Source organism: Orcinus orca, chromosome 14 (assembly GCF_937001465.1).
Source record: "Orcinus orca chromosome 14, mOrcOrc1.1, whole genome shotgun sequence".
Lineage (NCBI taxonomy): Eukaryota > Metazoa > Chordata > Mammalia > Artiodactyla > Delphinidae > Orcinus > Orcinus orca.
In genome coordinates, this window is record NC_064572.1 from 12975829 (window position 1) to 12997538 (window position 21710).

The 21710-nt window shown below is 43.9% G+C and overlaps 1 protein-coding gene across 3 annotated transcripts in view; it reads left to right on the forward strand.

Annotated features, from left to right (window-relative positions):
- The window catches only part of EDARADD (EDAR associated via death domain), a 56896-nt gene extending 43113 nt beyond the window's left edge, over positions 1-13783 (forward strand). For all 3 annotated transcript variants that reach the window (XM_033431290.2, XM_033431293.2, XM_033431291.2), the window contains one exon: positions 10446-13783. In XM_033431290.2, coding sequence (XP_033287181.1) covers positions 10446-10828 — 383 coding nt within the window. In that variant the 3' untranslated portion in view covers positions 10829-13783. The remainder of the gene's footprint in view (positions 1-10445) is intronic.
- Positions 13784-21710: the final 7927 nt, after the last annotated feature.

Consider the following 21710-nt stretch of genomic DNA (forward strand, 5'->3'; position numbering starts at 1 on the left):
CTACATTTAAACTTTTTAAAGACTAACACCCTGCACTCTAATGTGAAACGTCAGCTAAAATGAGAATGAATCAACTAAGTTGCTTAGGAATATCTATAAACCGTTCAAAGACTCTTATGTGTTAAGGTCATTGATAGAGTACTCAAATTTCAGGTTGTCTCTAAAAGTTTTTACCTGTGTCAAAATGACATGGAAGGGGCTTCCCTGGTGGCGCAGTGGTTGGGAGTCCGCCTGCCGATGCAGGGAACACGGGTTCGTGCCCTGGTCCAGGAGGATCCCACGTGCCGCGGAGCAGCTGGGCCCGTGGGCCATGGCCGCTGGGCCTGCGTGTCCAGGGCCTGTGATCCGCGGTGGGAGAGGCCACAGCAGCGAGAGGCCTGCAAAAAAAAAAAAAAAAAATGACATGGAAGATTTTCAAAGAGAATAAACTTTTCACAGTGATAGCAAGTATTACTGAGAGCAGAAATTGTACTGCTGAAATCAACAGCTGTACCACCCAGCACGGTGCTTTGCCCAGAGGAGTGTACAGGTGTTTGGTTGGGTTTGGGGTTTTTTTCCCATAAACAAGCAAATGAGAGACATTGACTTATTGGCTTTGCTCTTGGAAGAAAGGGCAAAAGCAGATCCCTATATTTCCTCTTTGAATGAGAGTAGCCACCTAAGTAAGATTTATCTTATTGTTTTACTTACACTAATATAGCATTTGCCATGTACCAGGCCCCCTTCAAGCACTTTTAGAGATATACTCAGAAAAAAAAGCGTTCATGACAACTCTGTGGGTCCAGTTATTTTCTTCACCAGGTGGATGCAACAGAAGTAGCCCTGGGTTCCATGGCTGGTACCCATCACATAGGTCCTAAGTGGGAGTCAAGCCCCAGGCCAGACCCAACACTCGCGTCCCCACCAGACCAGGCTGCCTCTCTATTGGTCAGACGCATCGCCTGTGTAGCACACGTGTTGAATACCTGAGTGTCACACATGGGGGTGAAGGTCAGGCTTCCAGCTCAGAGTCTCCATCTGGAACAAAGGTCCACCCCAGCTCCCACAGAGTCAGCCTCTGAGCCGCTGAAACACCTTTCCCAGAAGCTTGCTGCTGCATCAGGCCCTTGGTCAAGCCTTAACTCAGAGCCTGGCTTTTATTTAATGCTTGCAATTTGAAAACCTTAGTTACCTGCAATCCAGTTTATATCTGGTTAAAATAAGGAATATGGGCAGAACGGAGGGCTCTAGGATAGAAGGAGGGAATTGACCAGAGTGAGAAATGACAGTTTGTAATCAAGGAAAGAATAAGAGTACAATTCAGAATCAGCTACTACTAGAAAAGCAAAGCCCCCTGGGTGGAACCGTTGAATACAGAAGCAAGCCCCCAGGAGACATTAAAGTTTTACAATGTTTTCAGGCAATTTTTCAAAATGAAAACATTTGGGCATGAAAGGAATAAGCCTCAGTTATAAAAACAAACAAAAAACCCCCACAAAACTCCCAAATAGTAAAGTTAAAAACCTCTTCTTCTTCTCCCTTTTGGTGGCGGTATTTATCACCCGGACCATGACCCGCCTCCCCATCTATTCTCCACAGTTACCTGTTTTTCAAGACTGACTTTTCTGACGACCTTGTATAATTCAGCACTTGCCTAATCTAAACCTAATTTCCCCATAGAAGTGAATGTACAATAGGATTTTCATTTTTTTCAAATTAGGTCCATAAAGTGACACTTAGTAAATATGCTTGTGTCACATAATTTCGGAATTTATGTAAAATTCTATGTTGAATTTTAACCTGGGTCCTTTCTTATGTGTGTTTCTTTTTTTTGAAACGTGCCTTCTACACTCCAGTTTTGTTTGATGACAGAATGTCCTGCGTGGTTTACTAGCTGGGCTCCATCCAGTTTGTCAGTTAGCCTCCCCAGGGATGTTAGCAACTTGATGTCTTCTTAAAAGGGTATTTCAGAGAGGGAGAATGAAACCATATTGGTTTTCCCTTTGGTTAAGAGATCAAACACCCACCAAAAGCCCTTGGGTCAGTTTCTTAGTAGATAAAAATAATTCTCCATCATTTTCCAGCTCATATCAAATAACTACCTCTGATGAGTCGTGTGGTATGTGGGCACCCCCGTGATTTCTCAAAGCCGTAAACTGGCATTTTAAATATATTTATTTCCAACCACATCGGACACCACACACAGAAAAAAGCATGGCACCCTTAACACCCTTGACACCCTTAACAAACATAACTGGAGAATTATTTGACTGTAGTTTGACACTTGTTGGTATTTTCCAAATCTCATAATTAATAGACACCTAAGAGAGAGTTATTTTATTTTAGAACCACGATGTCTTGCTGTTTGCAAAGCTGCCAATATAAAATGTTTACTGTTTAATTGTTTGAGCTAACTCAAGACCTAGTTGTCATGAGGAGCATTATTATAAACGATCTGAGAGCCAGCAGTGGCACTGAGCGCTTTGGAGGAAAACACCCGTGTGGTAATAGCTCTTGAAAAGCCAGGACATACAAGATAAAACGGCACCTCCCCTGCAGGGAGGTACATTAAGTCAATCTGTGATCCACTGCTGACATCCTGACTGAAGCCATTTTCTAGGTTCAGCCAGTCATGACCCTTGTGAATTCTGCATCTTGTTCCAATTAACAGTTAATTGACCAGCATTTTATAACCTGCCAGCCTCAAACTTGAGAGTTAGACACTGCATCATTGGACACGAACTGTTTCTTACTTTGCTTTAAATGACATAGACATACCTTGTTGATGAACATGCTTGATTTCTGAACTCTTCTTTAAGGTTTGATGTAAAGTGTGTGTGAGAGAGAGGATGAAGAATAAGGGGAGAGGGGCAAAAAAAGCCCCATAGGAAAATCCATTCTTCTGCTTGTGAGCTTAGGGAAGTATTATCTACCCACAGACTCCTAATCACCAAGCAGACACGGTATCTTTCAAAGAGAAGTAGCTGTCATTCCAAAATCTACTCTTGGCAGGCCCTTCTGACGAAGAACTTAACTCTGTAGATGTCTTTAAGGCAATGGTTTTCAACCCTGACTACACATCAGAATTGTCAGGAGAGCTTAAAAAAAATTCCCATGTCCTGCCTGCACCCTAGACCAAATAAATAAGGACCTCGTGGGTGGCACCAGACATCAGGATTTTGTAAATCTCTGCAGGAGGGGTAGGGTAAGGGGGATCAGAGAGTTCCATTTTTTGGCCAAGGTTGAGAACCACTGCTTTAAAAAAGGCTGTTGGTTATGGTTCCTTACCTGCAGCTACTAATTCTTTGTTGCGTACTTATCACGCACTAGGATGAGGCTTTAAGGGATGATATCATTTAATCCTCTCAACAACCTTATGAAATAGGTATCGCTCTCCCTGTTCGGAGAGGGAGGCCATGGCGTTAGCAAGCTCAGTAACCTGTCCAAGCTGCACACCTGCACAGTGTCGATTGTATTGACAGTCGGTCGGCATGTCTCCTAAGCTCATGGGGATAACCTCTGTGGTACTCAGTGTACTCTGTCTCCATAGCAACCAGTCATCTTTCTTCTGCCTTGTATATACTCAGCACTAAAAAACTTTCAGTTCGTCTGAAAATCTCTAGATAGCTCTTCATAGGCTGCCCAGAGGTATCTAATTTGACTGTTTCTCTGTGTCCCATTCTTCATTCATTTGATTTACTCAGCAGACATTATTGAGTGCCTACTCTGTGCCTGTAATGAAGTGGTGACATCAGACATCTACATCCCTTTCCTCTTGGAGCTTATATACTAGTTGGGAGTGACAGACAATAAACCCAAATAAGTAATTTCATATGGTGGTAGATGCCTTGAGGAAAATAAATGAATACAATGGGTTTTGCCTGCAGGGAAAGGATACTGCTTTAGCTAAGAAGGTGCACCAAGGTCTAAATAATGCAAAGAAGCTAGTCATGTGGAGATCTGAGGAAGGAGGACTCCAGGGGACAGAACTAGCTGGTGCAAAGGTCCTGAGGCGACATTGAGCTTAGTATTCTAGGGACAAGCGCGGGCAGTGAGGAGCAGTAGAAAAGGTGGTGAGCTAGGAGGTGTCAACAGAGGCCAGATGACATGGGGATTCTTTTTTTTCCAGTCTACTTAAAAAAAAAAATAAATGTAAAACCTAACATCATTAAATAACATTTACATAAGACTTGACAAAAATGCTTTCACATCGTTTATCTCATTTTATTTATTTATTTTTATTTATTTATTTTTTTGTGGTACGCGGGCCTCTCACTGCTGTGGCCTCTCCTGTTGCGGAGCACAGGCTCCGGACGCGCAGGCTCAGCGGCCATGGCTCACGGGCCCAGCCGCTCCGCGGCATGTGGGATCTTCCCGGACCGGGGCATGAACCCGTGTCCCCTGCATCGGCAGGCAGACTCTCAACCACTGCGCCACCAGGGAAGCCCCGTTTATCTCATTTAATTCATGAGCTATAGGAATTATTATCATCTCCATTTGATAGATGAGGAATCTAAAGTCCATGGATGTTAAGTGCCATGAGCAGTCAAGCTCTGGGAAGCTGGAGCACCGGCGTTTGATGGGCCCCATCTGATACACATGCAGAATCGGATGCTTCAGGATTATGTGTGTAAAGGACTCGGTGCAGGGCTGGTTATACGTTAGGCTTTTGATAAATGACAGTTACTGTGGTGATGAAAATCGCTGAGAAATTTGGCCCTTTCTCTGCTGATAAATTCTTCCTTAGTTTAAGCCAGTACTCAAACTGAACTTACAGAGGGCAAGTCCTTCCAGGGTTTTGGCCACTACAATGAGAAGTCATCATAAATTAATGGTGTAATACATTCTTGTTTTGCATCGGTGGAAAATACCCGTGTCAAAATATGACAAGTGAGGACCCTACTTGTTAGAGAATCTAAGTGAATTTTTATACATAATTAACTTCTCTTTTCTCAGTAACACTCTCCTTTCCTTCCCCCAAATCTAGAATCAATCCGTCTTTTTGTATTTGAAGACCAATTCTGTTCTGTTTTCCACCATATCTGTTAACTGCCGGCAGACATCAGCAACGTTCTGTTCCCTTTACTAGTAAGTCTCTTTTCAGGTCCTAAAATTCATCAGACAGTCGTAAGAAACCTACCTTGTCTCCTGAGGAGAAAGCACAGTTCTCATTCATTCGTTTAGTAAACAGTTTCTGCCGTACAACCACCCTGTGCTTGCTATTGAGAAGCATCAAATAATAATCCCATTTTTCCCCATTTCTGATGAAAACTTCTTTGGTCCTGAGTCTGTCTCTCTCCACAGTTGTTTCTTCCCCAAGGCATTACCCAATCTTTCCTTTCATGTGCACTGTTACATGATAGGTGTTTATAGCAGGGCAGGACAAAATGTATTTCATGGGAAAAGAAACACGTTTCTCTGTTGAAGTCCTCAGAGAGCTAATTATAGTTTATGATTTCTAAAAGGCAACTTGAAATTCACAACTGTTGGCAGTTTCGGTAGATTCCAGTTCACTAAATGGCTTAGCATTTGTGTCATTGAAAATACAAAAGGAAAACATCAATAGACTTTTTGACACATCATGTATTTTAAAACAAACTGATAATTTTGTAGTCTGTGTAGTTGTTCAAAGAAATAGAAGCTTCTTACACACTAGAAGGCTTAGAGGAGCTTCACAGAACCCTTAATGGTGTTTTCATTCTTCTTCTTGACACTAAAGGAGAAAACATTGCCAACCCTGAGTCTTTTGGAGGTAATACAGAGCACACTTTCAGACACTAATACATTTAATTCTGGACTTAGAGGTGTAAATCCTACTTTATTTTTCTGTGACATTTAAAAAATATTTTTAAGTAGCCAAATAAACACAGTAACTATAGAAAATTAGGAAATATCCATTGTTAACATTGTTATATGTACTTCCAGATTTTTTCTATGCCCATGAATGTGTGCATAACATATACTTTATGCGGATATAAATGACTGTATTATTTTATTTTTACAAAAACTGAATTATACATACCCTTTGGTAAGCTGCTTTCTTTTCCACTTGACAGAATATTATTTTGACCCTACCTTTAAATAAGGGCAAAGAAAATTGCACAGTTTCCCCCTTTTACTGCAAAACCACCTTCACCATTAGATAGTTCTTTTTTTTTAAATAAGTAAACTTCTGTCCCACCATGCAGCTAAAGTCTTATTTCTTTGTATACCGTTATTAATGAAGCTGAGGAATAACTCTCACTATATTACATGTAAATGTAATTCAACATTTTAGAACTGTAAGATGTGGGACATACTGCAGAAGGATATGGATCTGTTCTCAGGGCATTTAAGGTAAATGAGGAATAAAAACAACAAAAACCATACAGAATATCTCACTGCAAGGCAGAGTCAGGAGATGCAAACAAAATGATGGGATTCTGGGTGAGACAGCATTCTAGGCAGGAGCTGGGGGATTTCATGAAGGGTGTATCTGAGGTGGGGTTTTTTTTATATATATAAATTTGTTTTATTTATTTATTTTTGGCTGCATTGGGTCTTCGTTGCTGTGTGTGGGCTTTCTCTAGTTGCGGTGAGCGGGGGCTACTCTTTGTTGTGGAATGCGGGCTTCTCATCACAGTGGCTTCTCTTGTTGCGGAGCACAGGCTCTAGGTGCGTGGGCTTCAGTAGTTGTGGCTCGCGGGCTCAGTAGTTGTGGCTCGTGGACTCTAGAGAGCAGGCTCAGTAGTTGTGGCTCACAGGCTTAGTTGCTCCGCGGCATGTGGGATTTTCCAGGACCAGGGCTCAAACCCGTGTCCCCTGCATTGGCAGGCGGATTCTTAACAACTGCGCCACCAGGGAAGCCCTGAGGTGGGTTTTATAGAATGGATGACGTTCAGTAGCTGAAGGGAAGTCCAGTTAGAGGAAGTCCAGTGAAAGGGAGAGAGAAAGAAGAGAGATGGATAACTGATCAGAGAAAAAATACCAGAAAAGGCATGGAGGAAATGTTTGTTAATTTCCACCTGTGCAACTGACAAAGATTTTTTAAAGTAATATTTGGTGCTGATAAAAGTGAAGTGAGATAAGCACCATCACTATACTCTGTTTGGAGTATAAATTGGTGCAGCATTTATTTCTGGAAAGCAATTAGCGTATATGCATTGATAGCCTAAAAATGCTCGTAACTTTTGGCCCAATAATCCCATTACTGGTGAGATGGTTAAAGATGTGCCCCAAATTTTTATATGTAAGGATCTGCATCAAATTGTTCCTCATAGTCATGAAAATATGGGAAAACCCTAAATGTTCAAGTGTATACAAAATTCACAATTGTATATAATTTTTAAATGTTCTACATTGAGCTTATATTAGTTTTTTTCTTTTCATTTAATTAAACTTTGAACAAAAGGAGAATACAGGTTGTCTGTTCAGGGAACTGAGTAGTCCCCCTTCTCTGGAGCCCAGATTATATATTCAAGGAATTCACGGGGAATAGTAAGAGAGGTGTGGAGAGCTTCCAGGAAAGGCTGGGACCCTGGTAACTGGTTGGATAGAGAGAAGAAGTCTGTAAGGATGCTGGGGAACTGCGAGTGTAAATAGGGGACTTGAGGTGCTTTGGGTGCATAGCGGGAGAAATTTAAGTACTGGTTCGGGTCCTTTGAGTTGGAGATGTCTTCTGAACATCAAGAGGAGCTTTCCAGTAGTCAGTTCTGGAGCCCAAGTGAGTGGGCAGGGCTGACCATTCATTTATTCATTCCCTCATTCAGTCCACGTTGGTTAAGCATTCACTATATGCCGAGGGCTATACTGGGTCCTGCAGATGCAAAAAGAAAGGGTCTTCTATTCTAGTGGGAGAGTTTTGTAGAGGTTGTTGGGAGTGGAGAAGGTGACCAAAGGAAGAGAATGTGGAAGGGGAAAACTTCGGGCTGAGAACAGGGCTAGAGCGCTTCCTTGGAACTCCCAAGGACTCAGCAATGAGACAGGCTGGGATCTTAGCATATCAGGCTGACAAGAGAAGGGATGTGTCCAGGACATGGTAGGGTATATGCCGGGGGATGTGGGGCTTGGCTTTCAGAAGGAACCTTCAGGGAAAACACAGCCTGCAGGGCAATAGACAGTGTCCAAAGGGACAAAAGAGTCTTGGACCTAGTTCCAGAGGCAGCCAAATCCAAGGGGAGCTGGTGTGATGGGGGCGTCAGCAGCAGCAGGAGGTCTGGGTGATCCTCAAAGGCAGGTGGAGATCTGCTTCTCTGGACTTTTCTACCCCATCAGAGCTGGACTCTGGCCCACGGTTGCGGTGTAGGGAACTGGGTCCGGTCTCTACAGGGTTTGGCAAGAACTAGGCTGGGTCAGATGCTGCTCAAAGCCAAAGAAGGTGAAGATTAAGAACATGATGAGGCATTGGAAGCAACAGGTTTTGAATTCTCCTTCTAGAAGTTTAATAGTAAATTGGGGCTTCCCTGGCGGGTGGTTAAGACTCCACGCTTCCACTGCAGGGGTCACGGGTTCGATCCCTGCTCAGGGAACTAAGATCCCATGTGCCCTGTGGTGTGGCCAAAAGAATAATAATAAATAGATACATTTTATAAAAACAGTAAATTAGAGTTAAGAGAAAGTCACTTCAGTGAGTTATGAAGCCAGAGGAGGGCAGTTTGAGGTTCTTATTTTTTATGATAGAGGAGCCCTGTGCATATTTGTAGATGAAGGAAAGAGAATCAGTAGAGTTGGGTGGCTGGAGGTGAGGGGAAGGAAAGGAGATGTTTGATGAAACAAATCATGGGGAAAGAAGTAAGGGGTGGGCTCAAAGGCGTAAGTGAAGCTTGGCAAAGAGGAGGGTCACTCCACTGCTAAGCCTTCTCTGTGCTAAACGATATATTTATTAATGTAATACATTGTTTTAGTTATCATAGAAATAACACCACCACTAGAGAAAGTTTGGAAAATAGAAACAGAATCCTACCACATTAACCACAACAGCTATTATTATTTTTGTACATTTCCTTCCATAGTAATATTAACAGAGACTTTTTCCATAGTTGTAATGAGTACATAAATTCCTCACATCTTGCGTTTTCCACTTAACGTGAGAGCACAGACATTTTCTAGGTTGCTACGTAGTCTTCATAATTACTTAAATAATATCCCATCAAGTAGCACAATAATTTATTCCACTAGTCCCCTAACTTTTTAAACTGTTTTTGAAAAAAATGGATAATATGAATAAACTAATTAAAATGTTCGTGTATATACATATTCTAGATGATCTCCTTAGGCTGGATTCTCAGCAGTTACATTCGTAGGCCAAAGAGAACGAACATAATTTTCACGGCCCTTGTCATCTTTTACTGTGTGCTTGCCTCAGAATGGCTGGTTCTCAATTTTACAGTCACCAAAGTGAGTCCCTTTTTCTGAATTCTTTACTTTCCTAAATTGGGAAGTCCACACGGCTCAGTGTAGAAAAGGTCATCATAACCTCCCAGAATTTTCCAAGCCAGTGATCTCTAGTGTCACCTTTGGCTGTTAATGTCCCCGGTCAGAGGGGTCAGGAGACCCAGTGCTGTTTCATATTTTAAGTCGCTTGGGTTGCCATGCTGTACAGACCCTGCTTACAATTTTACTAGAACTGGTTTGCCTCTTACCTACTAACCTCTGACCTCTGACCTACTCACGACTTACCTACTACCTTCACCCTCCTGCTAACACGCTGCCGGGTACTGCATGAGGCCAAAGGTGACCGATGGGGAAGGTTGTCCTTCCTCCGTGCTGGGGCTGCTCTTGCTGAGGCTGAGCTCAAAGCCACCCACTCGTCCCACCTGCTGCGCACCTCAGGGTGTTGGCTCCACTTTAAAGGCAGCCCCATGGGTGAAGAAAACCAGAGATAAAGGCAAAGACATGATAAGGTGGCCATAAATCTAAAAAGTACGTTTTCTGGCATTATCAATTATCACTCAATTTTCAAATACGCATATGGAGTGGATATTCCAGTTTGGGGTGTGTGTGCATTTTTTTTTTTTTAAAAAAAAGACCTTTTAAAGAATTGTGCAATCCTTTACACCCTCACATGCTGTGCTTGGCATTAAGAAGCTGTCGGGGCTGACTTGTAACTTGGAAGGGGGGAGGGTGGAGAGTCCGACAGCCCTGGACTGGCAGTTTGCCCACGGAGAAAGCCCTGCTCCTCGGGGCCCTCGTCTGGCCAGCAGTCTCACAGATGCACAGCCTGGGCGACAGAGAGTCTCAGAAAGAAAGGAAGACTGGCTTTATAAAATCTTGCCACCGCTTCCGCAAAGCAGCCATCCTTGGCCATAAAGAAGAACACGTTATTGGTGAGTATGTAGAAATGAGTGTCCTGAAATATCTCTGTAAGATGCGCTGTTGTACTTACACTGACGCTATGAACCTTTCAGCGGGAAAGTAGAGCACGGAAGAGATGAGCGCGCCTCTTGGGCCTCTTGCTGACACGTGGACCGTATCGTTTGTCCCCGCAGATATAAGCAAGGACACATCCTGCGCGGAAAACTGTACCTGTTCGTCCTGCTTGCTCCTGGCCCCCACCATCAGCGACTTGCTCAATGACCAGGACTTACTAGACGTAATCAGGATAAAGCTGGATCCCTGTCACCCAACAGTCAAAAACTGGAGGAATTTCGCAAGCAAGTGGGGCATGCCCTACGATGAACTGTGTTTCCTGGAGCAGCGGCCCCAGAGCCCCACCCTGGAGTTCTTACTCCGGAACAGTCAGAGGACGGTGGGCCAGCTGATGGAGCTCTGCCGGCTCTACCACAGGGCCGATGTGGAGAAGGTCCTGCGCAGGTGGGTGGACGAAGAATGGCCCAGGAGGGGGCGTGGAGAGCACCCCAGGAACTTCTAGCCCTCAGCTCCTTCTCATCGGCCTCTTCGGACCCTGAGCCGAGCACAGGTTAAGGGGCAATGTGAATCTGTTCTTTTTTAAGTTTAGGCGAAGGACGTGGGACAGCGGACCTTAGTTTTCCCCAAAGCTGGTGGTTTTGTGGAGGGTAGGGTATGTTTTTGGTGGCGGATTTTCCTTTAGTTTTGCACATCTGTTTTTATTTAATATTTGAATCTGGAATTGGGAAAAATATGTTGTAGGCTCCTATAGGGACCAGGGCCAAAGCTACAGTCAGAGTGGATTCATGCCATGATGAAAATAAAAGTATCCTCTCCCTTAAAAACTGAAGACTGAACTCAGAACTAAAAGTCATCATCCACAAGATCCTTTATGATTAATGACACTCCCACAGCTTAGAAGGAAACCACAGAGAGAAGTTTCCCTTTAGTCTGTTACTCTTTTTGTTGTAAAGTACTTAGGTGAATTCACAGGCTGCTGGCATTGCGTGGTGATACTCTTCAGGACACATGCCAGCTTTCTTATTCAAATACTTGTATAATCTGGGCACTATCAAAGAGGACTTTGCTTGAGTGTTTTTGAAAGAAATGCAAAAACCGATGGTGATTGGGAGGACAGAGTTAGCAGGGTAATAAGGACCATGGGAAAGGTGTTGACAAAGAGTAGGCCCGGGGCTTCCCTGGTGGCGCAGTGGTTGAGAGCCCTCCTGCCGATGAAGGGGACATGGGTTCGTGCCCCGGTCCGGGAGGATCCCACATGCCGCGGAGCGGCTAGGCCCGTGAGCCATGGCCGCTGAGCCTGTGCATCTGGAGCCTGTGCTCTGCAATGGGAGAGGCCACAACAGTGAGAGGCCCGCGTACCGCAAAAAAAAAAAAAAAAAAAAAGGCCCTTTCGGTACCCTTGGCTTTTTAAAAATTAATTTAACATTTACTTTTATGTCTTGTATATCAGGCTGAGTGTTTCACCCCTGAGAGAAAGCTCAATTAAGAAATAAAAACTACCTGGCCTGTGGGTGAAATGCAACCCCGTCTAGCACCTACTACCCCACCTTAAAACAGGGCCCAATAATAACTACACAGCACTTTAGCGAAGAAAGAGATATCTTTACTGGTGATACTGGGAAGGAAGCTATGCATTAAAACCTAAATTTCAAAGGATTTTAAACCAAGTGAAAAATTGGGTCCAAAGACTATCCCCTGTTCTCGTTTGATGGTTTACTGTGGAAGGTGGTGTGGATGGGAGCGTTTGCTATTAGAATTTTCTAGGTTTGGGGGGTGGGCGGGGGGAGGGAGAGAGAAGCCTTGGTTTACTTGGTGATTTCATAGAAGTGCTATTTGGTTTTGGCTATAGGTTTAGAAAATTAAGGCACTTTGTCCAATTTGGGAGGATTCTGTTTAAATCCCTGACTAAAATAAGCAAAAATGATGAATGACATTGATTGGAGTACAAGGGAGATTAGGATTAACTCAAAAGAAAGTTGTTTCCTAAACCACTGACATTTTTCCCCCGCTAGCAGTTACAGCAGTTTTTATGAGGTTGCTGGTATATAGTCAGCCTGACCGTTAAATGTAAACGCTAAATTTGCAAAATTACTATAGAGACTTACTCATCACTTCTGATTCAGTCAGTGCTAGTCACACCTAGCTCGTCTTGTCAGATTTAGCAGATAAATGTCAGGTTTATCAAAAGATGTACTCAAGGGCTCCCCTGGTGGCGCAGTGGTTGAGAGTCCGCCTGCCGATGCAGGGGACGCAGGTTCGTGCCCCGGTCCGGTCCGGGAAGATCCCACATGCCGCGGAGCGGCTGGGCCCGTGAGCCATGACCACTGAGCCTGCGCGTCCGGAGCCTGTGCTCCGCAACGGGAGAGGCCACAACGGTGAGAGGCCCGTGTACTGCAAAAAAAAAAAAAAAAAAAAAAAAAAGAACCAGTTCCTAACATCCCCGACTTGAAATCCAGAAAATGATGAAAATTTTCTCATGGAAACACTGTTGGTGATCAGGCTCTGTAGAATGGACAGTTCTGTGCTTCACAAATTCCTGGATTAACAGCTTTTTGTGGGCTGACTTGGGGACACTAGTCCCTACTGGCACTGCTTCTGTGGGACATGTTTCCAAAATTCCAAACTTCAGATTTCAGTTTCAAAACTGACTTTAGGCAGAATTTATCCTCATAGATTTCTTGAACATGGCTCTTGTTCATAAGTGTCAGCTGAACTTATCTTTGAGTTGGATCAAAAACGTTAAGACACAGAATTCAGGTGGATTAGCTATGGGCAGAGCTAAGCACGCTCCTTATCTTTTTTTTTTTTTTGGCTGCATTGGGTCTTCGTTGCGGTGCGTGGGCTTCTCATTGCGGTGGCTTCTCTTGGTGCGGAGCACGGGCCCTAGGGCATGTGGGCTTCAGTAGTTGCAGCTTGTGGGCTCAGTAGTTGTGGCTCGCGGGCTCTAGAGTGCAGGCTCAGTAGTTGTGGCACATGGGCTTAGTTGCTCCGCGGCATGTGGGATCTTCCCAGACCAAGGATTGAACCCATGTCGCCTGCATTGGCAGGCGGATTCTTAACCACTGCGCCACCAGGGAAGTCCTGTCCTTTATATCAGGAATTACAGGAAAACTGTGAGACCACAGAGCACCACCCACTCATCTCTCCATTTGGCGGCATTAGTTTGAAAGCCCTGATGGCTAATAATTTCCATCACTGGCCATGAAAGCTTAAATTTCTATTGTAATTGCATAGGGGACGTGCCAGGGTAGAAGGGATTTTTTTTTTAATATGGGATTTGATAAAAATATGTTGTTTTAATTTCACTCTACCATTATTTGCTCATATTGACATCTGTATCTGTTGGCATTTACCTCATGAAAAGTTTTAATTATTAACAGTATGATATTAGCAGAGAGAGATTTAACCAAACATTGTTTTTAATTAAAGTTCATTCGGATTCTAGACCTTGACCAAATGGAGGATGACTTTTATTTGTGTTACATACAGAAGTATCAAAAGTAAATCTCAACTAAAGTAGAACTATAATTCAATTGTGAAATAACCCAAAATAACTTTGTTTAAAGTTAATTTTTAACAAATAAATACTATAAAAGCATAAATATGCTGATATTGGGTTGGCCAAAAAGTACCTTTAGTTTTTAAGTAAAAATAAAGGACACATTTTTCATTTTCACCAAAAACTTTATTGAACAACGTATTCACCCTTTTGTTTTACTACCTTCTGCCATTTTTTAGGCAACTTCATAATTCCATCTTCCCCAAACTTTTTATCTTTTTGAGCAAAGAACTGTTCCAGGTGCCTTTTACAGTCTTCCAGGGGATTGAAGTTTTTTCATTAAGAGAATTTTGTAAAGACCTAAATAAATGGGGCTTCCCTGGTGGCGCAGTGGTTAAGAATCCGCCTGCCATTGCAGGGGACACCGGTTTGATCCTTGGTCCGGGAAGATCCCACATGCCGCGGAGCAACTAAGCCCGTGCGCCACAACTACTGAGCCTGCACTCTAGAGCCCGCGAGCCACAACTACTGAGCCCACATGCTGCAACTACTGAAGCCCACATGTTCTAGGGCCCATGCTCCACAGCAAGAGAAGCCACCGCAATGAGAAGCCCGCGCACCACAACAAAGAGTAGCCCCTGCTCACCGCAACTAAAGAAAGCCCACATGCAGCAATGAAGACCCAACACAGCCAAAAATAAATAAATAACTATATGAATTAAAAAAAAAAAAGACCTAAATAAATGGAAATCTGAAGGTGCAATGTCTGGTGAATACAGTGGATGAATCAGAACTTCCCAGCCAAGCTGTAACAGTTTTTTCCTGGTCATCAAAGAAACATGCGGTCTTGCGTTATCCTGATGGAAGAGTATGCATTTTCTGTTGACTAATTCTGGACGCTTTTCGTCGAGTGCTGCTTTCATTTGGTCTAATTGGGAGCAGTACTTGTTGGAATTAATCTTTTGGCTTTCCGGAAGGAGCTCATAATAGAGGACTCCCGTCCAATCCCATCATATATACAACATCACCTTCTTTGGATGAAGACCGGCCTTTGGTGTGGTTGGTGGTGGTCCATTTTGCTTGCCCCACGATCTCTTCCATTCCACATTGTTGTACAGTATCCACTTTTCATTGCCTGTCACAATTTGTTTTAAAAACGGAATGTTCTCATTACTTTAAGTAGAGAATCTCATGCGGAAATACAGTCAAGAAGGTTTTTTTCACTTATGTGGAACCCAAACATCAAAGCAATTGACATAACCGAGCTGGTGCCAATGATTTTCAGCGCTTGATTTGGATATTTTGAGTATGTCGACTACCTCCCGCGTGGTATAATGTTGATTGTTCTCAATTAATGTCTCGATTTGATCGCTATCAACTTCAATTGGTCTACCTGACTGTGGAGCATCGTCCAGCGAGAAATCTCCAGCACGAAACTTCTCAAACCACTTTTGACATGTTCGATCAGTCACAGCACCTTTTCCCTACACTGCACAAATCTTTTTGTGCATTTCCATGCATTTTTACTTTTCTTGAAATAGTAAAGCATAATATGCTGAAAATGTTGCTTTTTTCCTTCCATCTTCAATATTAAAATGGCTACACAAAAATTCACCAATTTTGATAATTCTTTTTTAAATGCACGCTGATATGACAGCTGTCACATACAATCTTAACAAAATTGTTTCGAATGAAGTTAAAGACAGCTAAGTGCTACTACAGCCATCTTACGGAAAAAACCGAACGAACCTTTTGGCCAACCCAATACTTTACAAAGGCAAAAGTGGAAAGAAAGGAAATTATTTAAGTTCATTAATACTTAAGAGCTTTGGGCTTCCCTGGTGGCGCAGTGGTTAAGAATCCGCCTGCCAATGCAGGGGACACAGGTTTGAGTCCTGGTCCGGGAAGATCCCACATGCTGCAGAGCAACTAAGTCCGTGCGCCATAACTACTGAGCCTGCGAGCCACAACTACTCACATGCCACAACTACTGAAGCCCGCACGTCTAGAGCCCGTGCTCCACAAGAGAAGCCACTGCAATGAGAAGCCTGCACACTGCAACAAAGAGTAGCCCCCACTCGCCACAACTAGAAAGCCCGCGCACAGCAACGAAGACCCAGTGCGGCGAAAAACAAATAAATAAATAAATTTATATTAAAAAAAATACTTAAGAGCTTTGCTTATTATACTCTCTGTAGGGATCCATGTTGAATTGACCACATTATAAACTAAACTGCTTCTGATGAGGTCCTTTTGCTATTAGAAGGATGAAATCTCTTTAGCTAAGTTCCGAGATACACTCTTTTAAACAAAACTCCCATCTGCCATGTTATGATGTTATGTGATGAGGCTCTATGTAATAAGCATTTTATTTGGTTGCAATAGAAAATTTCTGCTTGCAAGGGAATGGAAAGCAAAGCTGTTTTAGACACCACACACCCCCAGGACGTATATGCACAGAGGAAGACTCAAGTAGACGTAGACAAAAATAAAGCACAGGGCTTCCCTGGTGGCGCAGTGGTTGAGAATCCGCCTGACGATGCAGGGGCACGGGTTCGTGCCTCGGTCCGGGAAGATCCCACATGCCGCGGAGCGGCTGGGCCCGTGAGCCATGGCCGCTGAGCCTGCGCCTCTGGAGCCTGTGCTCCACAACGGGAGAGGCCACAACAGTGAGAGGCCCACATACTGCAAAAATAAATAAATAAATAAAGCACAGGGTTATTTAAAATTATAAGATTTAAAATTGTTAGGGCTTCAATTGTATGCCAGGATTGCCCATCAATATTTCAGATAACTTGTATGAACAAGTCTTCCATTTTTGTGACACTAAATAATTAGTCAATAATATAGAGGAATTCCCTGGTGGTCCAGTTGTCAGGACTCCGTGCTTCCACTTCAGGGGCCCTGGGTTCAATCCCTGGTTGGGGAACTAAGATCCCGCAAGCCACCTGGTGAGGCAAAAATGAAAAAAAAAATAATAGTATAGGAAATGCATGGTAATAGACAAAAGATGTTGCACCCCTGTTTTTTTCTGAATAGTAGTTTTAATGTGGTGCTGCCCTCTGCTGGAGGATGAAATCTGTTCACATCCTTTCAGGCTTGTTTAAGACCAGCCTAGAACCAACCTTCCATTGATTATTGGTTTTATGTTAGAACCCTTAGAAGTAGCCCCACTAAAAGATAGGAAGAGTGCAGTTATTTTACAAATTGACAAATATTAGAAGTGGAATGGGGCCTGCATGATTGAGATGAGGGTTCCATTCCCCTGAAGGTCCCCGTCATAACAGTTCCTCACTCTGGGGATTCTTCCTAAACACTCAGAAGGACTTTTCTTCTGTGGAGCTTTAAGGTGAGCTGTCTGGGGATAGTTAGTCTCTTTGGCTCTCAATTTAATGATGCTCCGTCTCTAACATCATGAGAACAGTGGCTTCTATGCAAAAAGACAAAGGGATCGATCTCCCTCAGTTACAGCGAACTTCAACCAGAAGTACTAGACTTTCCTCTTCCTCTATGATACATGATAGAAAAACACATTATTTTAAATACAGTCCTAATAACTGGTCTAGCAAATTTTCTTTCCCTTTTTCAGATGAATGAATATGTTTCATTTAGTTTTGAGCCATGACTATCCTCCTTATAACATTTTTCCACATCTGCCCTCTCTGTTCTAGAATTTTCCGCTCCTTCAGGTCCATGTTTCTGCTCTGTTGCTTGTTTTAGGGCCATTTCCTCACTCCTTGAATCAGATTTCTTCTGTATGCCTGTGGCCTTCTCTCTCCCAGCTACGGGCTGACATCGGCTTCCTTTTTTCACTTAGACAGGCAGAAACAATTTATTGGATTGTCTTTCATATTTAGTGACACTTTGGCCCTAAGAACGTTGAAACCGTTTTCTGCCCTTGTAACTGAAACATACGGAGCTGCGTGCACCCAAGGAACTGACTGAGAACCAGTTTCCCCCTTTGTTCTATGATTTCCTACCTGGGAATTCCGACTCCACCTACTGAACCGTGTGCACTTGGGTATAAATGGATGAGAGGGTCTGTCTTGCTTCCCTCATGTTTAGAGGGTCACGGCCGTGACGCTGATCCAAGTGCCGGGCGAGTGGGGGGCCACACCTGGGGGTCCAGATCACCCAGAGGAAGCCCCACAGCAGAGGAGCAGAGGCTGTTCTCTCTCTCCCCGTGGCCATGTTCGGCCGAGGATGCCTCCTGGAAATCACTCCGCAGCTGAATCGAAGAGATCAAAGTAGTCAACGGTGCAACTCGAAACGAAATGATTGAGTTTATCCACCCTTTTGGAAACGTAGAGGGTAGCTTCTCATGGCTTCCTGAGCTGAGCCATGCTCTCCTGTTTGATGTGACCGCCAGTGACCATTTTCCTTTGAGGCAGATCCTTGGAAGCTCCATGGGGGACACTTCCTCAGCTATGCTTTTAAACGACTGAATTTTTGTGATCCTTTCTATATCTTCGTGCTGTACTTTTTAAGCTGCCTTCATTTTGATGTCCTGCATGATTTTATGTTTTCTTTATAAATAGAAATTATTTGAAACTGTAATAACGGGTGCTACAAAATTAAATTGATGTCAACCATGTCTCTAATTGGTGCTTTTATGCAGATTCTAACACAGTTGTTGATTCATGTGTTCACTTGGTCAGTCATCAGTCAGAAACCTAGTGACTTTCTAAAATGCGTCCCGGGGATGCAAAGATGAACAACACCTTCCTACCCTCCAGGAACCTTAGACGAGGGAGAGTGAGTCATCGTACACGATGAGAGACGTTCCTGGAGAAAATGCCACACCCGTCCAGGAATGGGCAGAACAAAGTGAGAATCACTGACGTAGAAAGAAAGACAAGTAAATAAGCAGTCTGACGAAGTGCTTCAGATGCCGTGATATCTATATGTGAAGGGCGGTTTCATGGTTACTTTCCGCCCCTCCTAACTTTATCTCTCTGGTCCAGGCTTGTCCTCTGAGCTGCCAGACACCCACAACTACCAGCTTGACATCTCCACGCATGCGGATGTTTCCCAGGCACCTCAAACCCAACCCGTCCTAAAGGGAACCCATGACTCTTCCGTCCAAACTTGTTCCTCACCGGAGTTCCCTATCGTACCATCCACCTTGTTTCTAAGTCATCATCAAATCCCCCTCTCCTTCCCTCTCTCTCCCACCTCCCAAATATCTCTTAAATCTCTTCCCTCCCTTCTATCGTCATGACCGTCCTCACCCAAGCAGCCACGCTTTCTCACCCGATGACGGTCTCCCAAGTGGCCTCCATACAGTGGACGGATCCTGTCATCCCCACATTAACGCCTTTGATGGGTTCTCATTGAACATTAAGTCCCAAATTGGCAGCGTGGCCTCCAAGGCCCTGTGACTTGCCTGTGTGGCATGTCGTCGTGCTCCACTCGCCCACAGCTCCTGATGCTTCAGCCACACTGAACCGTGAGGTCCCTTTCCCACCCAAGACTTCACTGCGAGCTGCCTCATCTGCCCCGTCCACACCCTGGCCACACTCAGACCTGGACACACCAGCCTTCCCCAGCTCAGCCACCTCAGCCCCCAGGTCTCACCGTCAACACCACTTTCTCAGGGAAAGGGCACCTGACTTCCAGACTTGGTTGCCTTCCTATTAGTCACCCCGTAGCACTCATCCCAACAGTAATAACTTGATTACTGGTCTCACCCCTGCCCGACTGCACACCCCAGAGGACAGGGGTCTTGTTCGCTGTTCACTCTGTATCATCAGCACCCTCTGATCCAGAAGCAATTGGAAATATGCTGAAATAATGAAATGGAACTAATGAATTAATACTCTAAAAAAGCAAAAACTTTTTTTTTTTTTACAATATCGTGGTCCTTGAGGAGGAAAAATGCTTATAAATATAAATACAAAATGAGGGGGTTTACATACCAAACCATGAATGCTTCTCGGACATGGGGAGCTTTTATTTCAATGAGGTTCAACCCGTTTCGTTCATTTTCTGGGCTTCAAAGATCAAAGCAAAAATGTTCCAGAATTAGATGGTAGTGAATCTTGCACAACGTTGTGAAGATACTAAAAAGCACCTGAATTGTACACCTTAAAATGCTTAACAGGGTGAATTTTATGTTATGTGAATTGTATCCCAATTGGGGGAAAAAAAAACCCACAAAAAAACACACATAAAAAATAACCAAAGCAAGGGAGGGAGACGCAAGAGGGAAGAGATATGGGGGTATATATATATATATATATATATATGTATAGCTGATTCACTTTGTTATAAAGCAGAAACTAACACACCATTGTAAAGCAATTATACTCCAATAAAAACGTTAAAAAAAAAAACCAAAGCCGCTCCCAGAGGGGAGAGTAAGGCAGAAACAGCAGCTCCCAGCTCAGAGCCAGGCGTCTGTGGCTGAGGGGAGTGGGGTGAAGGTGGAGGGCTAAGTGAGGAAGAGGCTGGTCTTGAAGCCCGTGAGGACTTCTCAGTGAGTCCAACCAAACAATGCGCCTTCCGTCTCCTTGGTGACAGCTATGATGATGAGAGCGCTCTGGACCCCTGCTGTCCTCTGGGGAGCTGAAGATCCCGCTCCTCAGACAGTCTGTGGAGCTAGGGACCCTGCTCCAAATACCACCATCCATCTAACCTCTTTGCCCTGCCGCCCTCTCCCGGGACAGCACAGGCCAAAACACCGAAGAGGCCAAAGTGATCAGGGCAGTAGCTGTTGGGATTGGGCCCAGTTACAGAAGATCATCATATGTTTGCTGTGGACTCAGTAAATAACAACATGGGAGAACCAACCGGACCAGGTAAATGAAGAGAAATAAATGGCAAAAATTGGTTCTTCCTCTACATGTATGTCTCTGAAACAAGCCAGATCAAAAAAAGGGTTATTTTTCTGGAGTGACCGATTCGGACAGATTTTACCTCTTTTAGATGATTTGTTTCTAGTTTTAATGTTAAAAAGACATTAATAGAGGAATTCCCTGGCGGTCCAGTGGTTAAGACTCCAAGCTTCCACTGCAGGGGATGCGGGTTCGATCCCTGGTGGGGGAACTGAGACCCCGTGTGTGGTGTGGCCAAAAAAATAAAAAAGACACTAATAGAAGAAATCACATTAGTTCGGTCAACAAACATTTACTGAGCGTTTACTGTGGTCAGGCCGTCAGCTCACTTCTGAGAATGTAATGACAACTCTTGGCAGTCCCCAGCCTCAAGGGGCCAACAAGTCCAGGAATGAAGACAGACAAGAAGACAGGCAGCTGTTCTGTTAGGAAGCTAAAGGTTGTCTTTGATACCTAGAATTTAGAATTTCTAGTTGTTTCAGTCAGTTTCTTTTTGGAGAAACAAATGGTAAGTTCCATCTGGGGAATTTAATAAAGGAACTAATTACAAGAGTTAAAGGAAACCAGTGAGGAGCTAACAGATGTAGGCATCTTTAGGTCTAAAGGAGGAGGGTGAGGGAGAGGTCAGTGGGAACATGGCTTGGTAGCTCATTTCTGTTTTTGGGGGGGTTTTTTGGCCATGCCACGTGGCTTGCAGGATCTTAGGCCCCAACGAGGGATCGAACCTGCGCCTTCCACAGTGAAAGCGCAGAGTCCTAACCACTGGATTGCCAGGGAATTCCCTGGTAGCTCATTTCTTTCTAGCACTGATTATCTGGTTGTAACACAGTTTATTTAACCACTCACCTACTGAGGGACATCTTGTTTGCTTCCAAGCTTTGGCAGTTATAAGTACAGTTATACTGCTGTATAAACATTTATGTGCAGCTTTTTGTGTAGACATAAGTTTTCAGCCTCTTTGAGCAAATACCAGGAAGTGCAATTGCTGGATCATATGGTAAGACTTTAGTTTTGAAAGAAACTTCCCAGCTGTCTTCCAAAGACGCTCT